Source organism: Glandiceps talaboti, chromosome 1, assembly GCF_964340395.1.
Source record: "Glandiceps talaboti chromosome 1, keGlaTala1.1, whole genome shotgun sequence".
Lineage (NCBI taxonomy): Eukaryota > Metazoa > Hemichordata > Enteropneusta > Spengelidae > Glandiceps > Glandiceps talaboti.
In genome coordinates this window covers 3,147,927-3,169,449 of record NC_135549.1, presented here as the reverse complement: position 1 = coordinate 3,169,449, position 21,523 = coordinate 3,147,927, and the positions used below count along the sequence as shown (strand labels likewise).

At 34.5% G+C, this 21,523-nt stretch overlaps 3 protein-coding genes across 3 annotated transcripts in view; 2 read left to right on the top strand and 1 right to left on the bottom strand.

The window, feature by feature from the left end:
• Positions 1–7,308, top strand: part of LOC144437871 (uncharacterized) — a 51,822-nt gene extending 44,514 nt beyond the window's left edge. The window contains exons 39-52 of the mRNA XM_078126908.1: positions 254–733; positions 903–976; positions 1,209–1,278; positions 1,553–1,733; positions 2,047–2,075; positions 2,474–2,533; positions 3,224–3,292; positions 3,842–3,898; positions 4,220–4,309; positions 4,654–4,737; positions 5,332–5,426; positions 5,726–5,828; positions 6,222–6,261; positions 6,613–7,308. Of these exons, the coding sequence (XP_077983034.1) occupies positions 254–733; positions 903–976; positions 1,209–1,278; positions 1,553–1,733; positions 2,047–2,075; positions 2,474–2,533; positions 3,224–3,292; positions 3,842–3,898; positions 4,220–4,309; positions 4,654–4,737; positions 5,332–5,426; positions 5,726–5,828; positions 6,222–6,261; positions 6,613–6,755 (1,575 nt within the window). The 3' untranslated portion in view covers positions 6,756–7,308. The remainder of the gene's footprint in view (positions 1–253; positions 734–902; positions 977–1,208; positions 1,279–1,552; positions 1,734–2,046; positions 2,076–2,473; positions 2,534–3,223; positions 3,293–3,841; positions 3,899–4,219; positions 4,310–4,653; positions 4,738–5,331; positions 5,427–5,725; positions 5,829–6,221; positions 6,262–6,612) is intronic.
• A 1,886-nt stretch (positions 7,309–9,194) lies between these two features.
• On the bottom strand, positions 9,195–14,483 carry LOC144437996 (ribitol-5-phosphate xylosyltransferase 1-like). The gene is made up of 6 exons (XM_078127032.1): positions 14,343–14,483; positions 12,695–12,901; positions 11,911–12,010; positions 10,852–11,157; positions 10,311–10,481; positions 9,195–9,641 (listed from the first exon to the last, which is right to left on the bottom strand). Exons 1-6 carry the CDS (start codon positions 14,476–14,478, stop codon positions 9,224–9,226), a joined length of 1,338 nt encoding a protein of 445 aa, XP_077983158.1. The 5' UTR covers positions 14,479–14,483; the 3' UTR covers positions 9,195–9,223.
• A 173-nt stretch (positions 14,484–14,656) lies between these two features.
• LOC144438007 (tRNA (guanine(6)-N(2))-methyltransferase THUMP3-like) lies at positions 14,657–20,967 on the top strand. Its single transcript, XM_078127042.1, has 9 exons — positions 14,657–14,939; positions 15,350–15,427; positions 15,973–16,382; positions 16,816–16,885; positions 17,326–17,441; positions 17,669–17,756; positions 18,596–18,609; positions 19,297–19,420; positions 20,559–20,967. The coding sequence occupies exons 1-9, from the start codon at positions 14,721–14,723 to the stop codon at positions 20,670–20,672; spliced, it is 1,233 nt and encodes a 410-aa protein (XP_077983168.1). The 5' UTR covers positions 14,657–14,720; the 3' UTR covers positions 20,673–20,967.
• The last annotated feature ends 556 nt before the right edge of the window (positions 20,968–21,523 follow it).

Here is a 21,523-nt window from a genome sequence, read left to right as displayed (position 1 = left end):
TCAGATTGGATGCCTAACAAAATCTTTGTTGCCTGTAATTTTTTTCTATATTTTCAATCTATTTTGGACTTGGATTATAGTCATTTTCGTGAATAATGAATGTGAGTTAACCTTTTGGTTCAAAATGAGTAATAATATATAAAAACTATCATAAATTTGAAGCAAAGTTTTAATATAGACTTTGTGTTGTCCATCAAATGTGAAGATTGTACACTGTATGTGCTTATTGATATCCATATTGCAACATTTTCAGCTGATTGGTTCAGAATCAGAAAGAATGCAACTACAACACCAGATAACAGACCTACAAAACAAACTAGAAGGAGTTGAGAAAAACCTCCAAGATACCTCAGTGCAGTTACTGGATGCAAAGGCACGACTTGAATTGGCAAAAGAAGTGGAAGACAACCTTCACCAGGTTGAGATAGAAAAAACTAAAGTAACCTCCTCACTGCAGCACGAAACAAGGAGAGTTGAGATGCTGGAAAAAGAATTGGAAGATTCCCAGAAAGTACGCAGCAGTCTGGAAGCCCTGGTAGCCAACTTGAAAAGTGCAAACATTCATATGGAAGATAGACTTAGTGAGGAGACTGCAGCCAGAAGTCTGTATGCTAGGGAGGCTGAGGACCACAAAGCATTGTGGGATTCTGAAGTCAAATCAAGGTCGAAGCTTGGACTCAGAATTGCTCAGTTGGAGAGAACTCGAACTGAAGTGTCAGAACAAGTCAGTGATGTAAGTTACATGAGTTTTGTTGTAATCTTTTTGAAGTTTGTTTGTTTTTGGACAAGTAAGAAACAAAAAAACACACAAATGTAATCCCCTGTTTGTTTTCCATATAACAAGTAGTTTGAGACTGTTTAGTAAAGTTAAATATTGAAATTTCCATTGTGACTGATTGTAGGAAAAGAAGAGAACTAGAAAGGTGGCAGAAATGAAAAGACAGGCTGATGCCAAGGCAGAAGCTGAAGGTTTAAGGTAAGAAATAAACAAGAGAGATTTCAAGATACATGACTGATTAAAGAACTATTTTTCATCAAATTTTACATGTAAGGAGAGTCTGCAGACTGCTACTGTACTGTATAGCTTTTCCAAATTTCATACCGAAATAAAATGTTGATTTCAGAAGCAAATAATTTATTGTGCAGTGTTACAGTAATGTTTATAACATACATTGTACTCTTATGTTACTGTTTTTCTATCTTGTCAGAAACCAACATCTACAGAAAGAAATCAACCTGCTGAAATCTGCCTTGAAGTCTGCCAAGAGAAAATTAAAGGTATATATGGTTGTTGAAATTAAAATAGAGCCTACTGTCAATGAAACATACTTAAAGTGGTACAAGCTGAGTTTATAAGCTTCTTCCTTATTCAAGTGAAAATACACAAAACCTTGATGCATGCCATTTATGACATTAAAGTTGTCTTCTTACAGAACAGTTGACTATATAGGGATTTCCTGAATAGCATATAAAAAATGAGGGATAAATTAGATAGATAATGAACTTGAGTCAAGTTCTGAGTATGTCGATATCCAAACTTTGTGTTTTTTAGGAACTGGAGTCACCAGACATGCTAATTAAAACACTAAGATCGGATTACGACCAGGAAAGGAAGACATTTGGTGATACATTGCATGGTCTGAGAAGACAAAATGAAGATCTTGCACGGCAGCTACAGGTTGAAAATGATATGAGGGCAAGTCTAGAATCAAGTAATCGACAACTACAGCAAGGTGAGATATGATTCAAATTGTCAATTTGTGACTGTCTGGCATTGGTTAAACAGCTTTTAAAACACATTGTCAAGTTTTGCTATGTACAAATCAAATGCACATACAATTTTTTCATAGGCTAAACTGTTAGCCTCATAAAAATCACACATAAGGTCAACAAGATGTCCTATAGCATGCATTTAGGTGAACACCTTCTAAATCTAAAAAGTACAACAGGGGGTTTTCATGATAATTGGGGTTTTCTTTTCCAATAATAGCTTTGTTGGTTGTTGTATCATAACACAAACTACCCTTTTCTTCCTTTCCCTAACAGAACTTGCAGCAGTTAAAAATATCAAAAAGGTATGAATCAAATTCTACTCATTCTTTGGTACTTACTATTTTGATTTTGACTGCAGTCTGCCATCAATGGAATGGTGGCAGCTTATTGAAGTTTTAGAAGATATTGACAATTGTACATTATAGATTAATAGTTATGATGCTTTCAACTTTCATTATTATGCATCGATTGTTCTTTTCAATTCAAATTTTATAGAAATCACCCAATGATCATATGCAGCATTCACTCATATTAAATGTATATATTATGGGATATGAAATTGAAGATACTTCTACACAAAAGTCATACTCTTGGATAGATCACTTTCCTATGTGTAATGTGATATCAGTATTAGTATTAGTACAGACATAACAAACACAATCAGTATCAACAGTACTCTATTTTTGTTGTGTCTCAACAGGAGAAAGAAAAACTTGAAAAGACTTGCAAGAAGATGCAGGACCAATTAGGGAAAATTAAGGTAATTCAGGATTTTGATTTTGTATCCAAACCATCTCTACATACTATACACTTGTCCTGCATTACCAATAAGGCTTTTTGATTCCTTCCCAGACTTCAACATTCAAAGGGATTATCTTGTATGTAGTATGCCTTCACACAGCTAATATGATTTGTGGCAATCAACAACATATTGTCTAATGGGTCAATCCGTTGTTGACATAGTCATGTACATTGTTGTGTTAAATGTAGCTTCTAATCTTCCAATATGCAGAGAAGCTTTGTTATTGGCTAAAACATTGCCTGATAATGGCCTGGCTGCACATATACAATGATCAGATCAGTTCCTGCAAGGGTTTGATACAAAGTCAGCTTAGCTATTGGAAATATACATCTACTGGAACTTTTTATCTCCAAATGAAACGGGACATTTCATAATGTACATTCTGCTTCCTTTGTACTGTGATACAAGAAGCAGGTACACAATTTTTCTTTTCACTCCAATAACATTGGTTTGAACTGACATAGAACAGTGTTACCCCGGTAACAGCCAGATACTATAAATGTGACATGTAGGTTTGAAATCCAGAATACTGAGAAAGTGCATATCTGACATTAAAGTCTTCCAAAGATGCACTGGCTACAAAACATTCCCTTCATATAAATGATATCAAATCACACAATGGTGGATATTTTGCTCGCTCTGTTTCAGTCCAATCTTGGCACTGGCTTTGTGGAGAAATCTGAAATGGATAGATTCAAACAGGAAGTAGAAACACAGGTAAGAAAGAAAACTTATTTCATACATGCAAAAATACAAGTCAGGGACTGAAAAGGTATGCCTGAAGTAAGGAACCATGAACCAATAGCAACTGACTGCATTCAGATGTGATGATGGAACATAAACACCAGTAATCAAACAATAACTTTGTACAGATTTTACAAAACAGGGATGAAATCAAAGTCAACTAATTTTTAATAAGATAGGATGCACATAAATTCTAAAATATTTTAATTTGTAAGTTCCAGCCATCTTCATCATAATGGCATATGTCACAAGAGGTGCTGTTTGGAATTGTCCTCGTCCTCCTCCCCGTTGTCGTTGTCATCATCATCGTCGTCGTCGTCGTCGTTGTTGTTGTTGTTTTGGTTGTTTGTTTGGGGGAGGAGTGGTGATCATACAACAGGTAGTATATATGTGTCCAGTTCATCAATAATCAACCTATGTCACTGGAAGGCAGCATTAATTAGCTAGAAACAGAAGAGTTAAATTGACCAAAAAAGCGGTAACTCATTTATTTGTATATTGTTGTTCTTGTTATTGTTATAGGCTAGGCAAGAAATCAACCAGAAGTTAGAAGAGGTCAATGCATACCTTGAAGAACAGGTCAGTAAATGCAATCTCATTTTAGTTTTATACATTATCTACACCTGGCCACTTGATATTGACTTACAGTTTATTACTCACACTAGTGACATGAAATTTGCAGCATTAGGAGAGGAGACATTAATTTTGGATGTAACACCAAGGACATTTTAGGTATGATGTGTCCGTTTACATTATTTGCAGTGGGATGGTATATCAATATGTCTGCAATCTCAGGTTTCTAACTTTGTGTATCTGTTATTGACATCCTGATTTATGAAGGAAACCTTTGTAGCTGCATGTACTAAATAGTTTTTATTGTGTTATCATTCCAATGTACAGGCACAAGCCAGGGATAGATTGGATAACATTAGGAGTAATAATGAAGCTCAAATGAAGAATGATTATGAGAGACAAGTCAATGATTACAGGGTAAGAAAATGTTGTAGTTTCAAAATAATCATAACTACACATCAGTTGGTTCACAAACTAGTCATAACAAATCTTGTTTTAAAGTCAGTCTGACTGTCACATTCATTCACCAACCCATCTTGGGGAATTGTCCAGTGTACAAGTGCACAAAATAACCATTTCAAATATTAATTTGTCTGTCCATCCAACATAGAGACTTGTCTGATGTACAAGAGTATAGCGTAACCATTTCAAAAGTTTGAATCATAAATTGTATTTACATAGAATAGGAAACTTTTTGATGACTGTTCATATGATGAGGTTAGTAACACTAAATGTATTTTTCAATCAATGTCTATATACAGGCTGACGTAGCAAGAATGAAAGCCGGGCACCAGGAGAGTCTAGTACAGAAAGAAACCGCTCAAGCAGAAGCTCAGAGATACAAGGTAAAGTGTGAAGTCATATATCAGGGTCCTAACCCTTATGCAATGTCCTTTTGAATTCCATCACTATTTAACTTCAGACAGTATTTTGACGTGTAAATGTAACATAGTTCTTATCCACGTATGTATTAATACAAACATTTGTTTAAAAAAAAAAATTGTGATTAGTTGATAAATTTATCCTTCCTACACAGTGAATATTGTGTGATGTTCTTGTACAAGATTTACAGTTTTGTAATTCTTGTTTAATAGTAGATGAATTTCAAAGACATTCTTGATCAACAATCAACCAACCCCCATCACCCTGTAAAAAAAGGGGGGGGGGGGGGGGGGGGGGAAGAAAAAAAAATTATTGTGTGAAATGGTACTTTTATGATCAATCCAACATTTCCTTGAAAAGACATATCTTCATCTTTCATTTTTAGTAACTCTATCATTGCAACAGTACTTCATTTTAGATTACAATTTTCAAATTATTCATTATAGTACTGCTTCAAAGATGAGTACAGGGAGGGTTTATTTTCCCAACATTTCATCGCTTTGTATGCTTCAAGTGTTCTGCATTACAATTTATTGTTGTATTTTGTAACTGTACAGGAACTTTATGAGAATGAACTGAAAATGAGACAGAAGTTATCAGACCAGTTGGAGAACTCCAATGACAAATTGTCTGATGCCAAAGCCCAGCTTAGGTAAGTGTGAATTTGAAGAATGTTGTAATTTGAACATGGAAATCCTGGGGGTGGGAGGTTATTTTATGGAAAGTCGTAACTGTGGTCTACACTGAATAGTATACAAATGAGTACAAATTAGATGGATGTTGTGGACATACATGATTGTTGAAACAAGTAGGGTGGGAATCCAAATGTTGATTGTTTTCAGTATTACAACCCTGAGGTTACAACCAACTTATACAAAGTCTTTATAATGGAATGCATAGCAGGTACTAGTAGTGATGATGTAAACACCATCTTGTGTCTTTTAATTCCAGCTTAGAAAAACAAAGAAATCGTCATAGGATAGAGAATGGATTTGACCTTGGTAACAGCTATGTAACACCAGGTTCAGCCACAATAGACCCAATGACTCAAAAGGTACTAGTATGATATGTAATTGTGATCAGATCTGACTGAAACTTTCAAGTATCAAAGATTCCCATAAAAATTGAAGTTTCATAGATGTGACGTGATGAAGCCATTTAATTTATAACTGTTGTGAATTTCAACGATGTACAAATTAAATGTGATTAAAAAATGAACAGTAGGAAATGAACAACATAGTTAAATGTAGTAACTTTAAAATTATAGTAATGATACTTCTACACAAAATTCTTTATCAGCTGAATAAGTGTACCGTAAATTGTTGAAACATGGTGGACAGTGATCATAGTGACTTGTTTTACTTCTTTTTGTGATACTAATTGTTGATAAAATTAAACATTGAGTATTTGTAGACTGCTCATACCGAATATGTAATCTTCCTTTCAGGTTCGAAATGAACTGGATAAAAGTATAGCCCGTCATTTGGGTAAGTTAACTAATCAACACTTTCAACTAATCAACACTTTCAACATTCATAATCGCTTGTAGTTATACCTAGTGTCAGATTTCAAATCAGTTAACTGGCCAAAGAAGGGCATTTCATCTAGCATGTTTAAAACTTTACAAAATAGTCATAGTACTTAGCCTGTCTCAAACCGACACATATCAACTCATATGTCAATACCTGTCTGAAATGGACACAAATCAATACTTGTCTGAAATGCCAAATGGACACAAAACAGTATCTCATATGTCAGTACCTGTCTTGCAAATCATTCACACTGCTATATAAATCTGATTCTAATAGTGTGTATACATATTATTATTTTCTTTGCAGGTACCATAGACCTGAGTCCCAGCATTGACATGCGGGAAAACACACCAAACAACTGGAGTTCTCCAACAGGACCCAACGCTTCCCCCTTAGATAAGGCCAACTCCCAGTATATGTCAATCCTCAAGAAAAACTATTTTGTGTAAAAATTATACAGAATGTGTATATATATGTATAGCTTTGCAAGATGTGGTGTATGTAAACTATTTTTATTGCCTTGTTTATGTCAATTTCAGAGCAGTATATTTAAACTCATTACACTACATCATCTTGCTTGATATAAATTGTTTAATTTTGTCAATATGTATTAAATGTTTATGTGGTATTTAAGATATCTATGTATTTGTAATGCAATTATTTATATGGGGAATTAACATTTTTGTGAAAGTTTGAATTTTTAATGTGGGATAATTGGAATAATGAGACAGGTGTCTGCTACAGGGTGGGATTGGAGAATCTTTCTCAAACTTTTGAGACATGCAATTTATTTCAGGGCTATACACACTTGTAATCTGTCAGCAACTTCGCACTCTGTAGTTGTAGTGTCAATTTTGCCTAATTTTGTACAGCGCCCTTATGTGACAAAGCAGCACCTTTACTGTTGGGAAATTTTAAAATAGAGTCCATCTTCAAAATACTGATGTAATTTTCAATTATGTTTTTCTGAAAACATAATAATACCGTCCTTTTACCTTTAGCTCTCTGGTTTGGAGATGGGGAGGGGGAGGGGGGGGGGGGGTGTCTTACATGCACTAACACACCTACAAACACATCTTAACTATGACCAGTACTGCAAAAGAAATTCAGTGATATTTGTGTGTAGGTATCCCTGAATCCCCGTTTTCTCATAAATGTTCTCTGTAGTATGTATGTTGTAACAATGTATCTGCATTCCGTATTTTCCATGTTTCCCTTCTGATGTGATTGGTATATTTTGATTAATGAATAGGATATCAGTACAATCATATATTGATCTTGCCAAATTAATAACAATACCATCATAAATATTAAGGGTGTGCTGTACTCATCAAGTCAAAGTTCTGGTCGTTAAATTTGCCGTCCTCATTAATTTCTGTCTCTAAATGTATTTGTCCATCATTTGTCTAACAAAGTGTGTATTTTAAATGTTGGTGCTTTGTACTTACAGTGGTACATGAATGTTCCCCACCCTCAGGGTACTTAATACCCCGTTTATTTTTGTGATCTGTTATATTATTTCTGTGAATTACAATTCAGTTTAATTTTGATACACACAGGCATCAGAATAAAGAAAGTTTTTATTATTTTCCAAAAACAATTGTGTCAGTGTAACTCAGTTTTCTTTCATGAATTCCGCTGCATTAATTGTATGTTGCTAGATGCTTAGGACATATGGCCAGTTATCAAACCACAGGGAGCAGTGAGCATGTGATTGACAAGTTAACATTTTTTGTGTGTGGTTATTGACTGATTAAAGAATTATCCTCATGTGTAAACTTAATCAGTACATCATTATCTGACATGATGATCCCTAAAATAATACACAAAGTAAATAATGAGTGAAACTGTTACCATGGGATCGAGTTGGAGATGTTTTCATTAACAGATAAAGAGATTGGACATGATTTCTTTATTCAATCAATGCAGAGAATGAATATTCAGCAGGCAAAGAAGATTCTACATTTACTCAAAAAACTAGGGAAAGAAAGTAAATAAAAAAATGCATAATTTTTTTTTCACATGTTCACTGCTTCCCTGTGATCAGACATACTTGTAGGCAGAACGTTTTAGTATGTTCTGAGTGTTTTTTCTTTCTTTACTGGCATCGCAGTGAGCTTTCATTGTATGTTGGCTTTTCACTGCAATGCACATATTTCCCATGCAAGGGGTTACAATGGACTGTAACAATGATTTTATAACACACCTGAGATGTTACATTGAAAAGGAAATTGATCAGATGAAATATCACTCTTTTGGGCATAACTTGCATGTCACTGATCTGACCATTTTCATTTGAACAATTTTGTCATCTGCACGCCCTAAGTAAAGTGCCTACCATACCAAATACAGTTTTTGACTTTAAGTGGTGCACATCCACACACACAAACACACACACACACACACACACACACACACACACACACACACACACACACACACACACACACTTCCAGGTGCCTAAAGCACTACTGAACCTCTCAGTTCAGTTGTGCTAAAAAATCGATGGTTTATCATCTGAATGTGGTATGTCATTTCTGAGCACAGATTTTAACGGAAAAAATTTGTACCCAAGATTAAAGATTTGTTATGGATGTGACAGCAGTGATACCTCATTTATGTGAGTCTGTCTTCAAATTTTCATGACAAATAACAGCAGATTTGGAAATTAGTCAAATGCCAAGAACCCCTCTGAGTGCTTGGGTTGACAGAATTTTGAATTTTGCACGTAAATACCACCACCGTTTTCAATCACAAAATGTCTTGTTCCTTCAGATGATACAGTTTTTGGTGAGTGTTTACAATGAGTGTAGTCTGACTCTGTCTTAAAATGACAAGTTAGAATATTTTAATTTATTAATAAATAGTTAATAAAAGCAATAGTACAGTTAAAATGTAGTAAAGATAACATAGTCACTCATGTGACTACTTCTGTGAAGAAACTCTTCTGTAAAATGTTTAAAAAGTCTTCTTTCACATTACTTCTAAAATCTCTATACCACTCAACTAGAGTTTTTCTCCTCTCTATCTTTTCTCTCTGAGTCATCTTGGATTCTGTTTGCAGAATTCCTGTGAGTTCTTTCCAGTCTTTGATAAAAATGAAAGGAGCACGCATCGATTTAAGGAAGCACAGAGGTGAATTCTGACAGGAGGTTGAGTTGCCACATCTTCCTGGTGTCATTATGTCTTCAATGACTGGAATGGATCCATATGCACAGGCTTCATATATCCTGTAACATTCGGAGTTTACCCCTACTGGGCACAGTGTAAGGTCACTTTGCGACAATGCAAATTCATATTGTTGTCTTGTCTGGTCATTTTCATTAGGTTCCCATCTGTGAAATAACAGAGCTAAATGTTATTCAAAATGAATCAAAGAGTGACTGACCGTACAAGACATGTCATTATACCATGTACAAGCCAGGTTCAACAAAAAATATGGAATATATACTATGGTTGTTCTACGTCATGACAATGCATGTACAACATTGGTTCTGCTGTGTTCTGAATATGAGTCAAAACACTTAAAATTGCCATTACTTTCCCCTATTATTTTTTATGTTACTGGTGATGGTATAATTATGTTATTCTCCAATATTTTTCTCCATTCAGCCAGAAAATACTCAGGGCCTAAGGGTTGTCACTACTCATCTGGCAACTTGTGACAATGGCCCCTTAGGTCACTTGCATTTTCCTTGGCTGAACAAAGAAAAATATTGGGGAATAATATCTAAACCAGCTTGCAAATTAGGAGTTGGAAAGGGTTGGGTTTAACATTTGTAAATTCATTTTGTTCATTAGTCATTTCCGAGAGATGTTCTTTACCATACTCATATAATACAGGTAAAGGATATTAAGCCAACCAAAGTATCTCTGTGAAAAGCTTATAGACATCAAATGCAAAATTTGCCACCTCAGCTAGACAGAATAGAGAAAATGACATTGATCACATTAGATAATACATCTAAGCATGGTATTTGATATGGTACAACAATAAAACCTACACTTTTCTGGCTTTGATGAAGCACTTATCTTGAAATGAGTTGTCTTCAAGAATGTTCATGAGAGACTGTCGGGATGAGTTGATATAGACTGTACCAAGGAAATTGCACACGAAGGGTCTTGGCTGTAGTACATCTGGTAAGTTGGCTTGGACAAGACTGAAACCACGATACCTGCTCAAAAACAATTAAAACAAAATAAATTCCACTAGTACATATGCACCAGAAATTACTTGCATAAGTGTTTACAAATATCATGTGAAAGCACATTTAAAATTCACATAAAACTTTCAGTTTCAGATACACATATGTGATAACAACAGAACCCAATTATGTGTGATAGCTAGTTTAGGTATTTGCTGCTGTTGCAGATAGTAACCCCAGAGAAAATCATATGAATACACCTATTAAACCAAGTACACCACACTGACACTTCAACAGTGAGAGCCATAGGGTTCTGTAATATCATTTTGAACCGTGTTAGCACCCCCTCAATCATTCAGGCAAGGCCCACAAACTGTTGTTAAACTTGTATTGTACTTACGTAGCAACTCCTAGCGGCCATGGATGGATATTTATATGATTTATTGCAGGACTGTCATAAGTAATGAAGAGCTGATCAACTGGTCCACCATACTGTCTTGTATAGGGTACAAACCAATCATTATCACACTGCTCATTTCCTAGCATAATCACTGCTACTTTCTGTAGATATGGCATTTCTTTCAGATGATCTAGCCATAATTGTGCAAAATCAACTTTATCTTGGATCCTTCCATTGACAATAAGTATGAGATATTTTGTGTCAATTGGTGCTTTGCTGGGAATCACACCCGGCCCTGTTCGAAATCTGTGGAATGTAAGAATGGCAAAAGTATGAGATTTCTTTTATTATGCCAGTAGCATAAATACATGTATATATATACAGACAGAGAAATGATGACAAAGAAATGGAAACTTTCCCCCAACAACCCCACATTGATTCCTTTGAAAATACACATCTCAACCTGATCTGCCTATTATTCTTTGAGTTTACATGTAAAAAAAAAAAATTGACAAACATCATGTTTTTTAAAGTGGCCATATGGATGACGATTGAGTATTCATTTTGGTCATAAAACAATTTTATCATGGCTTCATAATTGAAAAATCAATGTGAAACAAAATAGACTAAGTCTGTGTTTGTAACTCAATAAATTGTAAAACATTTAATAAATACAATTGTATGTACAATAACAAACATTTCATACGTTTGTTTTACTTTTAGAGTTACAAACACAGATTCGGTCTATGTAGTTTCACACCGATTTTATTTTTTCACATAGGAAGCCATGATAAAATTGTTTTATGAATTAAAAAATCCCAAATAAATACCCAATCCTCATCCATATGACCACTTCAAAGCCTTATTTGAATATAAAAAATTGCATCATCATCTTAAACAATTCTTAATCTAGACATCCTGAGAAAAATCCCAATCAATAAATTTCAGACCAATCCACCTAGCAGTCTAAAAAATATGAAACTGAAAACTGAAACTGAAAGTATGAGGTAGAGTTTTGGGGGGTTCTATAATCACATAGTCAATAAATTAAATTCTCACTTGAATTTGATGTTCCTGTTCTTCTGGAAGCCATAGTGCCATACCCCATTCATTTTGGATTCTAGCATACCTTCCATTATATGTTGCCAAAAATATAAACCTGTAAGTAAGAAAATATCAGCATGCTTGATCATAAAAAAAGACTCTTATGACTGACATACGCATGTACAAATTTGATTATTTACAGCTCAGTCAAGAAGTGAACATAACAAAACTAAATTTCACTACTTACAAAATCTCTCTTATACTACTATAGGGCTACACTACTGTGTACATATCTACATAATTCATAGATATGTTAAAAACTAGTAGACATGAGCTACCTGTGGCCAGCCCTTGATTGATAAACTTATCAAAAAATTTAAAAAAAGCTTCTAATGCCATGATTTGCTAACTCTAAAAATTAAAGCATGGAAAAAAGACAATGTGAAATCATATGATATGTATATTTGGGTTACAGAAACTAAATAAAGTTAAACTGTAAGCAACTGTTTTTATACAACAAACACTTGGTACAAGTATGTCCACTAATAGTTTATGGTTCAAATTTAGTGTAAAAGAGATTAGATAATGATACATCACACTAATGCCCTGGCTAAGTTACTATCTTGTATCTTATGAATTTACATGATCAGTAGTACACTGTTCTTTTTAATGTTTGTCAATAACTACCATTACTGGGATATTATCATTGCAGTGATTATGATCTCAATTTCTGGTCATATACCTAACTATTTACAAGTGGGATCATAACAATATCATAAAACAGTACCATGACTCTTACCAATGGCAGCTTTACCCCAAACTTCTACATCATAAACACCATTACTATCATTGTTCTTGTTAAACTTCTTTCCAAAGTCCAACTTATTACTGTTGCTCCATTTGAACTTTGGTTTGACCACCTCTACTTTGTTTTCACCTTTCTTGAATAATTCGTCTCCCCATGGATTCCATTCTTCATCAATTTGATGATGTGATTGTTTGTTGCCTGACAGGAAAAAGACACTTTTTTTATATGTACGTTCTCATGATGATGAGAAAATGGATCTTTTACATGGCTCTCCAAAGTAGTGACAAAGAGACAGAAAATATATATGAGATTATTGTGACTACCTTCCATAACTTAGTAAATATATCCCTTACACCCACAAATAAAACAGAAGTCTAAACTTAACATTGAAAGTTTGGTGTATTACACCAAAAATTGACCCAAATTTAGTTTGCATTTGACTAATTCACCTTGATACTTGGCATTGCTGAGTGACAGGTAAATTTTTATAAGTACATGAGAAAATAGTGAGGTTACAACAGGAAATAAGGCAATACCTCCAATAATGTAAATACATTTGAATACATAAAAACATGGAAGGCCAACCCTCAGACAGAAGAAAATCAAGTAAACTAGTACATTTGGTACTTTGTACACTCATCCAAAGCAATTTTGTTTGTCATGCATCGGTTTTCTGTCCCTTATAAAGGAGTCACTTTCAAAGTTGCTATATCAATTCACAATCACTTTGTCCCACTTTCAACTCCTCCCAATATCACCTTGTCCCATTATTAACTTTGTTACAATCTTGACTTTATTTTTCACACCACATCAAACCTTCTCCATAAAATTACAGTCTTGCATTTTAAAAGATAAAGAGTGTGTTATATGTACTGTTTGATTGTGAATAAGTGTGTGATCCAAGCCCAAGGTCTGTGCCTGGGGTAATGCCACACTCATGCTGGGCTGGCACATACACATCCTGAATTGAGTTTGCACAGCTAGCTGCTGTTTGTTTAGTCCTGCTTGCAGACGGTGCACAGGTCTAGATTACTTAGCAGTGACATGACCCAGAAGGGACAATTGTCAGAATTGAGTCCTGAATTACTCCATATGCAAGCAGGACTACTGTTTGTTCTGTGTTAGAATGCATACTTTACTGCATCAAATCAAATGTAAGTCGAAAAACTATAAAAATTAGAGAATTCAGTCTTCAGACTCCTTTGGAGTGAGTTGAAAGAGGGACAAGTTGAAAGTAGCGTTACCGTGTTACAGTCTCAGACCACTAAAAACCGTTTTAGTGTCTGTCGCTCTTTACAGTGTAAAGAGCGACAGTGTAAAGAGCGACAGACTTTCGATTTGTAAGCCGTAGGAGCCGTATGTAAACATAAACAATGACACGTGACATGTGATTACTCGGGATAGTTCGGCTGGCCGAAACCTGCCGAGAGGTGCGTACTAACCAAAAATCGAATGCTAAGAATGCATTTCCACTTTGTTTCGGGAAATAATGGGCATGATAGTATTTAATTTAGAGAAAGCTGTGACAATCAGCACTTCAAACCATCGAATGTTGAGTCACTCAATTACAGTACACTACTACCGTCGAGTCCACGAAGTGGCTGCATATTCAAATAGAGAAAGTAAGATATCTACACACCTTTTGATGATGATTTTGGTTTAGGTCCATTCTCTGTTGATTCATGAACCTTTGTCACTAGTGTGTAAGTTGTGTAGCACGTAATTACGATGTAAATAGCGAATCCAGCAAATAAAATTTTTCGGAGTGTCAGCATGTCGCCATATTGTGTTTGTTTGTTTTCACTTGTGCCCTATTGACTGCCTTGAAGTGTTTAAATTTGATGGTCCCTTTCAATGTCACCAAGTTTAACATGACATTTGGGTCATTTTTAAGTATGGAACGAACCCCAGTGAAGAGATTTCAAGCATTATATTTTGGCAAAGACAAGTTTGGATAGAAGTCAATGAAGTAGGCCCTCTAGTGGTAGTCACACAAAAAGTAAACGTGAAAAACAAAATGGCAGCCCCTACAGAAGGAAACGTGACAGCCAAGTCTGCAGAGCCTGCAAGTATTTCACATGACACTTCGATATCCCCAGTAGCTACCGTCGGAGCGACAGTTCCAACAGGACTTGAGAAGCTTGCTTGTGACGAATGCAAAGAGAAACTCTCCGTGGAAGGCAGGCCAGGGAGAGGGAGAATGTATTTTGATCTCCTTCATCAAGATGTTCCGAAGGTAAATCTTAAAATCATCATAACAAAAGTTAAACAAACATATGAACAAACAAGTCAAGAGCAAAGAAAATATATTTAACACTCACAAACGCTTTGTTGTCCACTTGTTTATTTGTTTTTGTTTATTTCTTGTTCATCATCATCATCATCATCATCATCATCATCACCACCACCACCACCATCACCATCATCATCATCATCATCATCATCTTCCACAATATAAACAACTGTTTTTAGTAAGTCATAAGAAGGGATTGATCAAGAAGATTGTTTCTTGATCAGTCAAGGTAATGATTATAATTATGTAGAATCAAATTTTATAAGTTTTTTGGAAACCCATACAAGGTTATCTGTTTATAGCAATAATATATAGGTAATAGCATTTAGACATTTTTGTCTTTAATATTGCAGTTAGACTCACTTCGAGGGGTGGAGAACCTGTTTGTTGTAGTCAAAGAGCTGAAAGACTATGGCTTCATGGGTGAAAAGGTAAGATGACATCATTTTTCTTGAATTTATAAAAAGTGGATACTCAGAATAGTAGCTCTTTTCAGGTCAAGTAAATATTATTGTGTCTGAACTATAGACAATGAAGAGTCTCCAGTGACTAATTGTATTGGTGCACACACATACTAATGCCATTTTGCAGTGCAAAACTGAAAACATAATTTGCATATTCAAATGAGTCTTTTCATATTTAATTTTGTTATTGCGCAGTATGATTTTTATAGAATTTTGCTGTTTGGGATTAAATGTGAAATGATAACAGATAATGTGTGCATATCAATGTGGTACTCAGGTATATTTGCACCTGTGCTTGCAGTGTTTTCTGCTGCAGTTTGACTCGCCTTGCTTACAAGTGTAAATATAGATGCAGAGAACATTGCAAGCATTCATGATAATACCTCAAGTATATCATTGTCACACTTGTGCTCACTCATCATAGGGTTTTGTCATATTATCACATATTCATCTATAACATTCATTGTTCACACTTCTGCTATATATCAAGAGTTATTTTATTATCTTTGTAGGAGGCTGATATGAAATCGCTGATAAGTTTGGTGACAGAAATTGACTGGTTAAATGCCCTTGCCTTCTGGAAGGCATATAGTCACTATGAGAAGAATGTAGCTGCCACTGTAGAGGAATGTAGTAAACTAGAACCATCATCAATGCCTACATTTCGTGTTACCTGTCATAGAGTTGGTAAAAAGCACAGTTTTTCGTCTCCTGAAGCTGCCTGTCAATTTGGTGGTAGTATAAATGATAACTTCAAGTGGCGTGTTGATTTGTCAAATGCTGATATTGAAGTGTTACTGAATATATTAGATAATGATATTCAGGTTGGCATTTCACTGACTAGGGAGAGTATGCACAGGAGGAATATAACACACTTTGGATCAACAACACTGAAAGCTACACTTGCATACATGATGATGAGGTAAGATCTAGGAAACCTTTCCATTATCACATATCACTGATTAGCAGCTGTATACTGTAAACCTGGAAATTTTCGCTAAAGATTTACTGAAAAACAAAAATATGAAAATAAGTTGTGACGAAAATGCCTTCTTGTAACTAGTAAAAATTAGTCTTTGAAAGCTAGCTGAAAACTGTAAAATCGTCAAATTTTCTAGTAGTGAATATATCTAGGTTTACAGTATCTCTTTCAACCTAAGTGCACACTTTGAAACTTGTCATAATTATAACTTTTTCATGTTGTCAAATGATAGAGGTGATTCTTCAAATTTCTTCAATTCTTTCATTTATGATTTAATAATACCAATGATTAATAAGACTTTATAACAAGATGGTATACTCACAACATGTAAAAGTATTCTGACTTTGATTGGATAAAACAAATTCCTTTGCAGGCTAGGTGAGATTCAGCCTGGGGATGTAGTATGTGATCCAATGTGTGGTACCGGAGCTATACCAATTGAGGTATTGTAACTTTCAGTATTTAGTGTTTTGGTGATTTCATAGAATGTAATAGATTGGTGTAGGGTCAGTCATGTGAAGACAATATAATGATAACATATCCATTAAGATCGCTGTAAGTTTTTCCATCAATGTCTGTCTCTGTGTATGTCTGTCTATCTGTCTATCTGTCTATCTGTCTATCTGTCTGTCTGTCTGTCCGTCTGTCTATCTGTCTGTCTGTCTGTCTATCCGCCTGTCTGTCTGTCTGTCTGTCTGTCTGTCTGTCTGTCTGTCAGTACTAATATGAAGTTTTCAAACTGATTTCCACTAAGTTTTTTTTAAATTGATGATGATAGTTTGATCTAACATTTATTATGCAGGCTTTTCACCTTTGTATAACAATCTAATACATTTTTAGAGTATTAAAAGATTGTTGAACTTGTCTATTTTTTTCTTTTCAGGGTTCTTTATGTTGGTCTGAAAGTTTTCATCTTTGTGGGGATATAGATGAATATCCATGTTCACTTTCATTTAAGAATATTGAAGCTATCAATGAAAGGAGAATGAAACAGAACAGGTGAGTCAAAATGTTGGTGTGTGTTACTAAAGTCGAGTTCCATGTATTTACAACATGTATAATTCAAAAGGTACACAAATTAATATCTTCACAGAGAGTTTGTGTTCATTTGGCATTGGGTTTATTTTTTTTGAATTGGAAAAATGTACTTTAGTGAGACAAACCTTGAAAAAAAACTGATACAAGTAACCATTTCTTTAAATCTGAATATTTTTGTTAAATTTCAGTTTACCAGTAAAAACAGATATCGTACAATGGGATATATGCAATTTACCTCTGAAAACAAATTCTGTTGACGTGTTTGTGACAGATTTGGTAAGTACCAGATATTTTGCTATAAAGGTATCAAACAGGTACAAGGTAAATCATTTCCAAAAAAAAGTTTATGATAAGACTATTTCCAATACATACTAAATTGAAAGCATTTGTATCATTTGGTTACTAAATACAGCATTGTGTATGTTCCTTCTAATAAAGGACAATGTTTTTTGTTGTGGATCAACATGATAAAGAAATGATTTTATTGTGAGTCACCAGACTCACCACATAGTAAGGTATAGGGAAACACAAAATTGGTGGCTCACAAGAGATTACATAGTCCAGCTGCTAAACCCTCAAGCAATTGTGCCGACTTGTAAAAGTGGCTATAGGTCCAATAGGGACTGTGAACAGAGGTACTGTCAACCTTCAGCTTTTGTTCACTAACATTTTGAGTGTAGATCTGTGGTCTTATTACAAGACTAGAGATTATTTTGCATTAGTGTAATTGAAGACACACTTATTGTGATTTTAAAACTAGTTCTTGTTGTCCCAGTAAGTAGTATTTAAACATATTTATATACATTGTTTGCCATCAGAATAGTATGCTTAGCTAGATAATTTCCTCAAATTGTGTTCATGTGGTTTTCTTTTCCAGGAACACAATTTTCAATGGAAATCATTAGCCATTTAGTGTAGCCACAATCTGATTAAAATCCGATGTAGATGTCGGATTTTAATCAGATTGGTGTAGCCAGTGCTAGTAAATCAATGAGAAAAATCTTGAAAGAAAGCACTTTCATCAGAATAAGGAGTAGCTGAAAATAAAAAGATAGCCAAAAAATGAAGGCAGGAATGTATTCTATAGTAATCAGCGTTTCTCTTTTGTTTTCCAGCCATTTGGTAAAAGGTAGGTGCTGTACTCAAATCTAGTACGATATTTGTAGTAGTATCGTATCCACAGAATATCAAGTCTTGTTATGGGGCTACCATAATTTGCAGCTGGTAGCTCAGCTCAAGATACTTCTGATAGTGTGGGGATTTAGAAGACAGGTTTTACATACATGGAAGTATTTCATAACATATATTTTTAATGGAGGTCCTCTGTTTTCAGTTCATGAATCCATCTTTGGGCTACCGATTTCTGAAAATGGTAGTCCACTTGGACCACCATAGGAAGAAGTTAATTTGAGCCCTGAAATGTAGATTTTTGAATGGTCTATCTGCCAACTCTGTACTGATAAGTGAAAATGAATGAAACTGACACGTTTTATCTTATTTAACATCCAAATTGTTATTAAACATAGTGAATTCAAAAGGTATCCTTCCCCTTTGACTAGTTGTTTGTGTATTACCTGGAATACCGATGATTGGGATATTGAAAATGCTGAAATTAATAGTGTAAACCAGTTTTTGATCTATCTAAGTATAACCATTAATTGCTATTACTGAAATCATGGATATGTTGTTATGAAATTTATAGTCAAACCAAAAGTATTCAAACAATTGTATAAATTGTGAGAAAATGTTAAACTTTTGTTGGTACAAAATTAGGGTTTTCCATTACCTATAAATCTATATACTGTATGAATTTCAGGAGTGGTTCTAGGATGAAGAACTGGGACTTGTATAGGAATGGTATGGTAGAGATGGCTAGAGTGTGTAGAGAAAATACTGGTAGAGCAGTTCTCCTTACACAAGATAAAAAGTGTATGGCCAAGGTAACATATATTTGTATAACGTTCACTTTGATAAAGAGATTTTAAACAATGAAGTCAGGCTCATAGTGTTGTACAATAATTATCCTTGGTAAAGACCTCATTGTAGCAAGACAGAGTACACTTTTTCTGCTGTCGCAATGAGAAAAAAAATACCTCTTAGTGGGTACGTTTAGGAAGGTGCCATAAAGAGGCCTGTGGTTTACAACATTGTATAGACATATAAATCAGATATGTCGGTTGTCTAAGGCATAACAGTGTAACTTTTGACACCGTCTCAACTCCCCAGGGAGCATACAATCTTTGGAATAAATCCACTCCATAACAATGACATCCTACCAAGTACCCATTAGTATGACTTGGCAGACCAGGGTATAGGTGTGGTTCAAATCTTGCTGAACGACTTTGTTGTATCAAATGCACTTGATGGGGAAATAAGTAAGAGGTTCAAATTAAAAGTCAGTCACCTTAAAGTGACACAAGCTGAGTTTCTAAACTTTAGTCAGTACCTAAAACTTTACATGGGTAATATCTTGGCAGCAGTATTGAATACTGGACAATGGAGAGGATGTGCTTGGCTGTTGACTCAAATCTTTACAATAAAAAGCTTACTGAAATGAAAGTACTGGGCCCTTGCTCGAGCGAGGGTGCTAACATGACTCAGTATGGTATATGTGAAACTTCATGCACTTCTGTGTGCTACCCAATGTCTAAATTTCGTGTAGACAAATAATCACTGTGGTCGAAACCACCAGGAAATAAAAATTGTTTGGCATAAATATGACTTGAATCTGCTTAATTAGATGTGCAATATTTCAATGATAGGCCCAATATTTTCAATAACTTTATTAATATAAGATGCATTTTGCATGCAAGACTCAATATATTGAAGTAAAGCTATAAGATTAAGATCAATAAATACAACATGTAAATGCTTATTACATATAATGGGGAACATTTAGTGGTTACCTATAGTCCCATTTAACCTCTTCTACCACTCTGTAACATACATACCCAGATCTGAAGAGTTGAGATGTGTAGTGTATTTGCATTTTGAACACCAAACTATAATAGGACTGCAGTTACACACTATACGAGTTATGTTTTTTCTTGAATTCCTTCTCTTTTTTTTTCTTTTCAGATGATATCATCACTAAAACACATATGGAGAAATAGACGTACTTTGTGGATTAACCAGGGTGGCTTACAATCTGGAATCTATTTAATGCATAGGACTAAGAATTTATTGAAATAAAAAAAAAACTAAACCTGCAGTATGTGTAGGAGAAATCATGAGAACAATTATGTTTACTCCGTTTGTAAAATGTTGATTTAAAGTAGTATTTTTTGATAATTTCAACTCATTTTGATAATCCATAATGTGATACCTAACACACAGTTGGTGATTATATTAATTTTACCTGGTATTTTGTAATAAACAGGTACTTTTTTATTATGTTACTATGGTACATCATTCTCCTGTGGACCTGCTGTATATGTCTGTATTATTTTTCTGTTTTCAAGTCAAAGATCTCCTGAAAATAATAAAATTGGTACAAACGTAAACAATACATTGTTACCCTGTCTCATTACATGTTTTGTTTTCCTTTGGCAATTATAAGTATTATCATAACTTATCTAATCACTATGGTGGCCCACAGGTGACACAGGAACAATAAATTTGTGGAATAAATAATTGATTTTTGAGAGCAAAATATTTAATACAAGGATAAAACTTTTCTTTGATAGGACAAGACATTAGTTTGTTAGTTCAAAATAGAAATATCAAAGCAAAAAGTTAACATTTCTATCACAAAACTCTTTTTACAGAGCAGATAATTAATTTGCAAAATGAGATTTTTAATTCTTGAGGCCAAAACTTTATTTTTGAGTGATAACATTTAAGTTGCAGGACAAAATGTTGTCAATCTTAACCACCCTGTATTAGTTTACATACTTTTGAAAATTGCAGCTCAGAAGCTTTTACTATAGTCTGTAAAATAAGCCTTGCTATTGGATTTGTCTTGCTTCAACAATTAACATGATTATTTGTCTGTGTCCACATCCCAATTGTGAGTTTCACCTCTATGGGTGTGTATTTTGCAT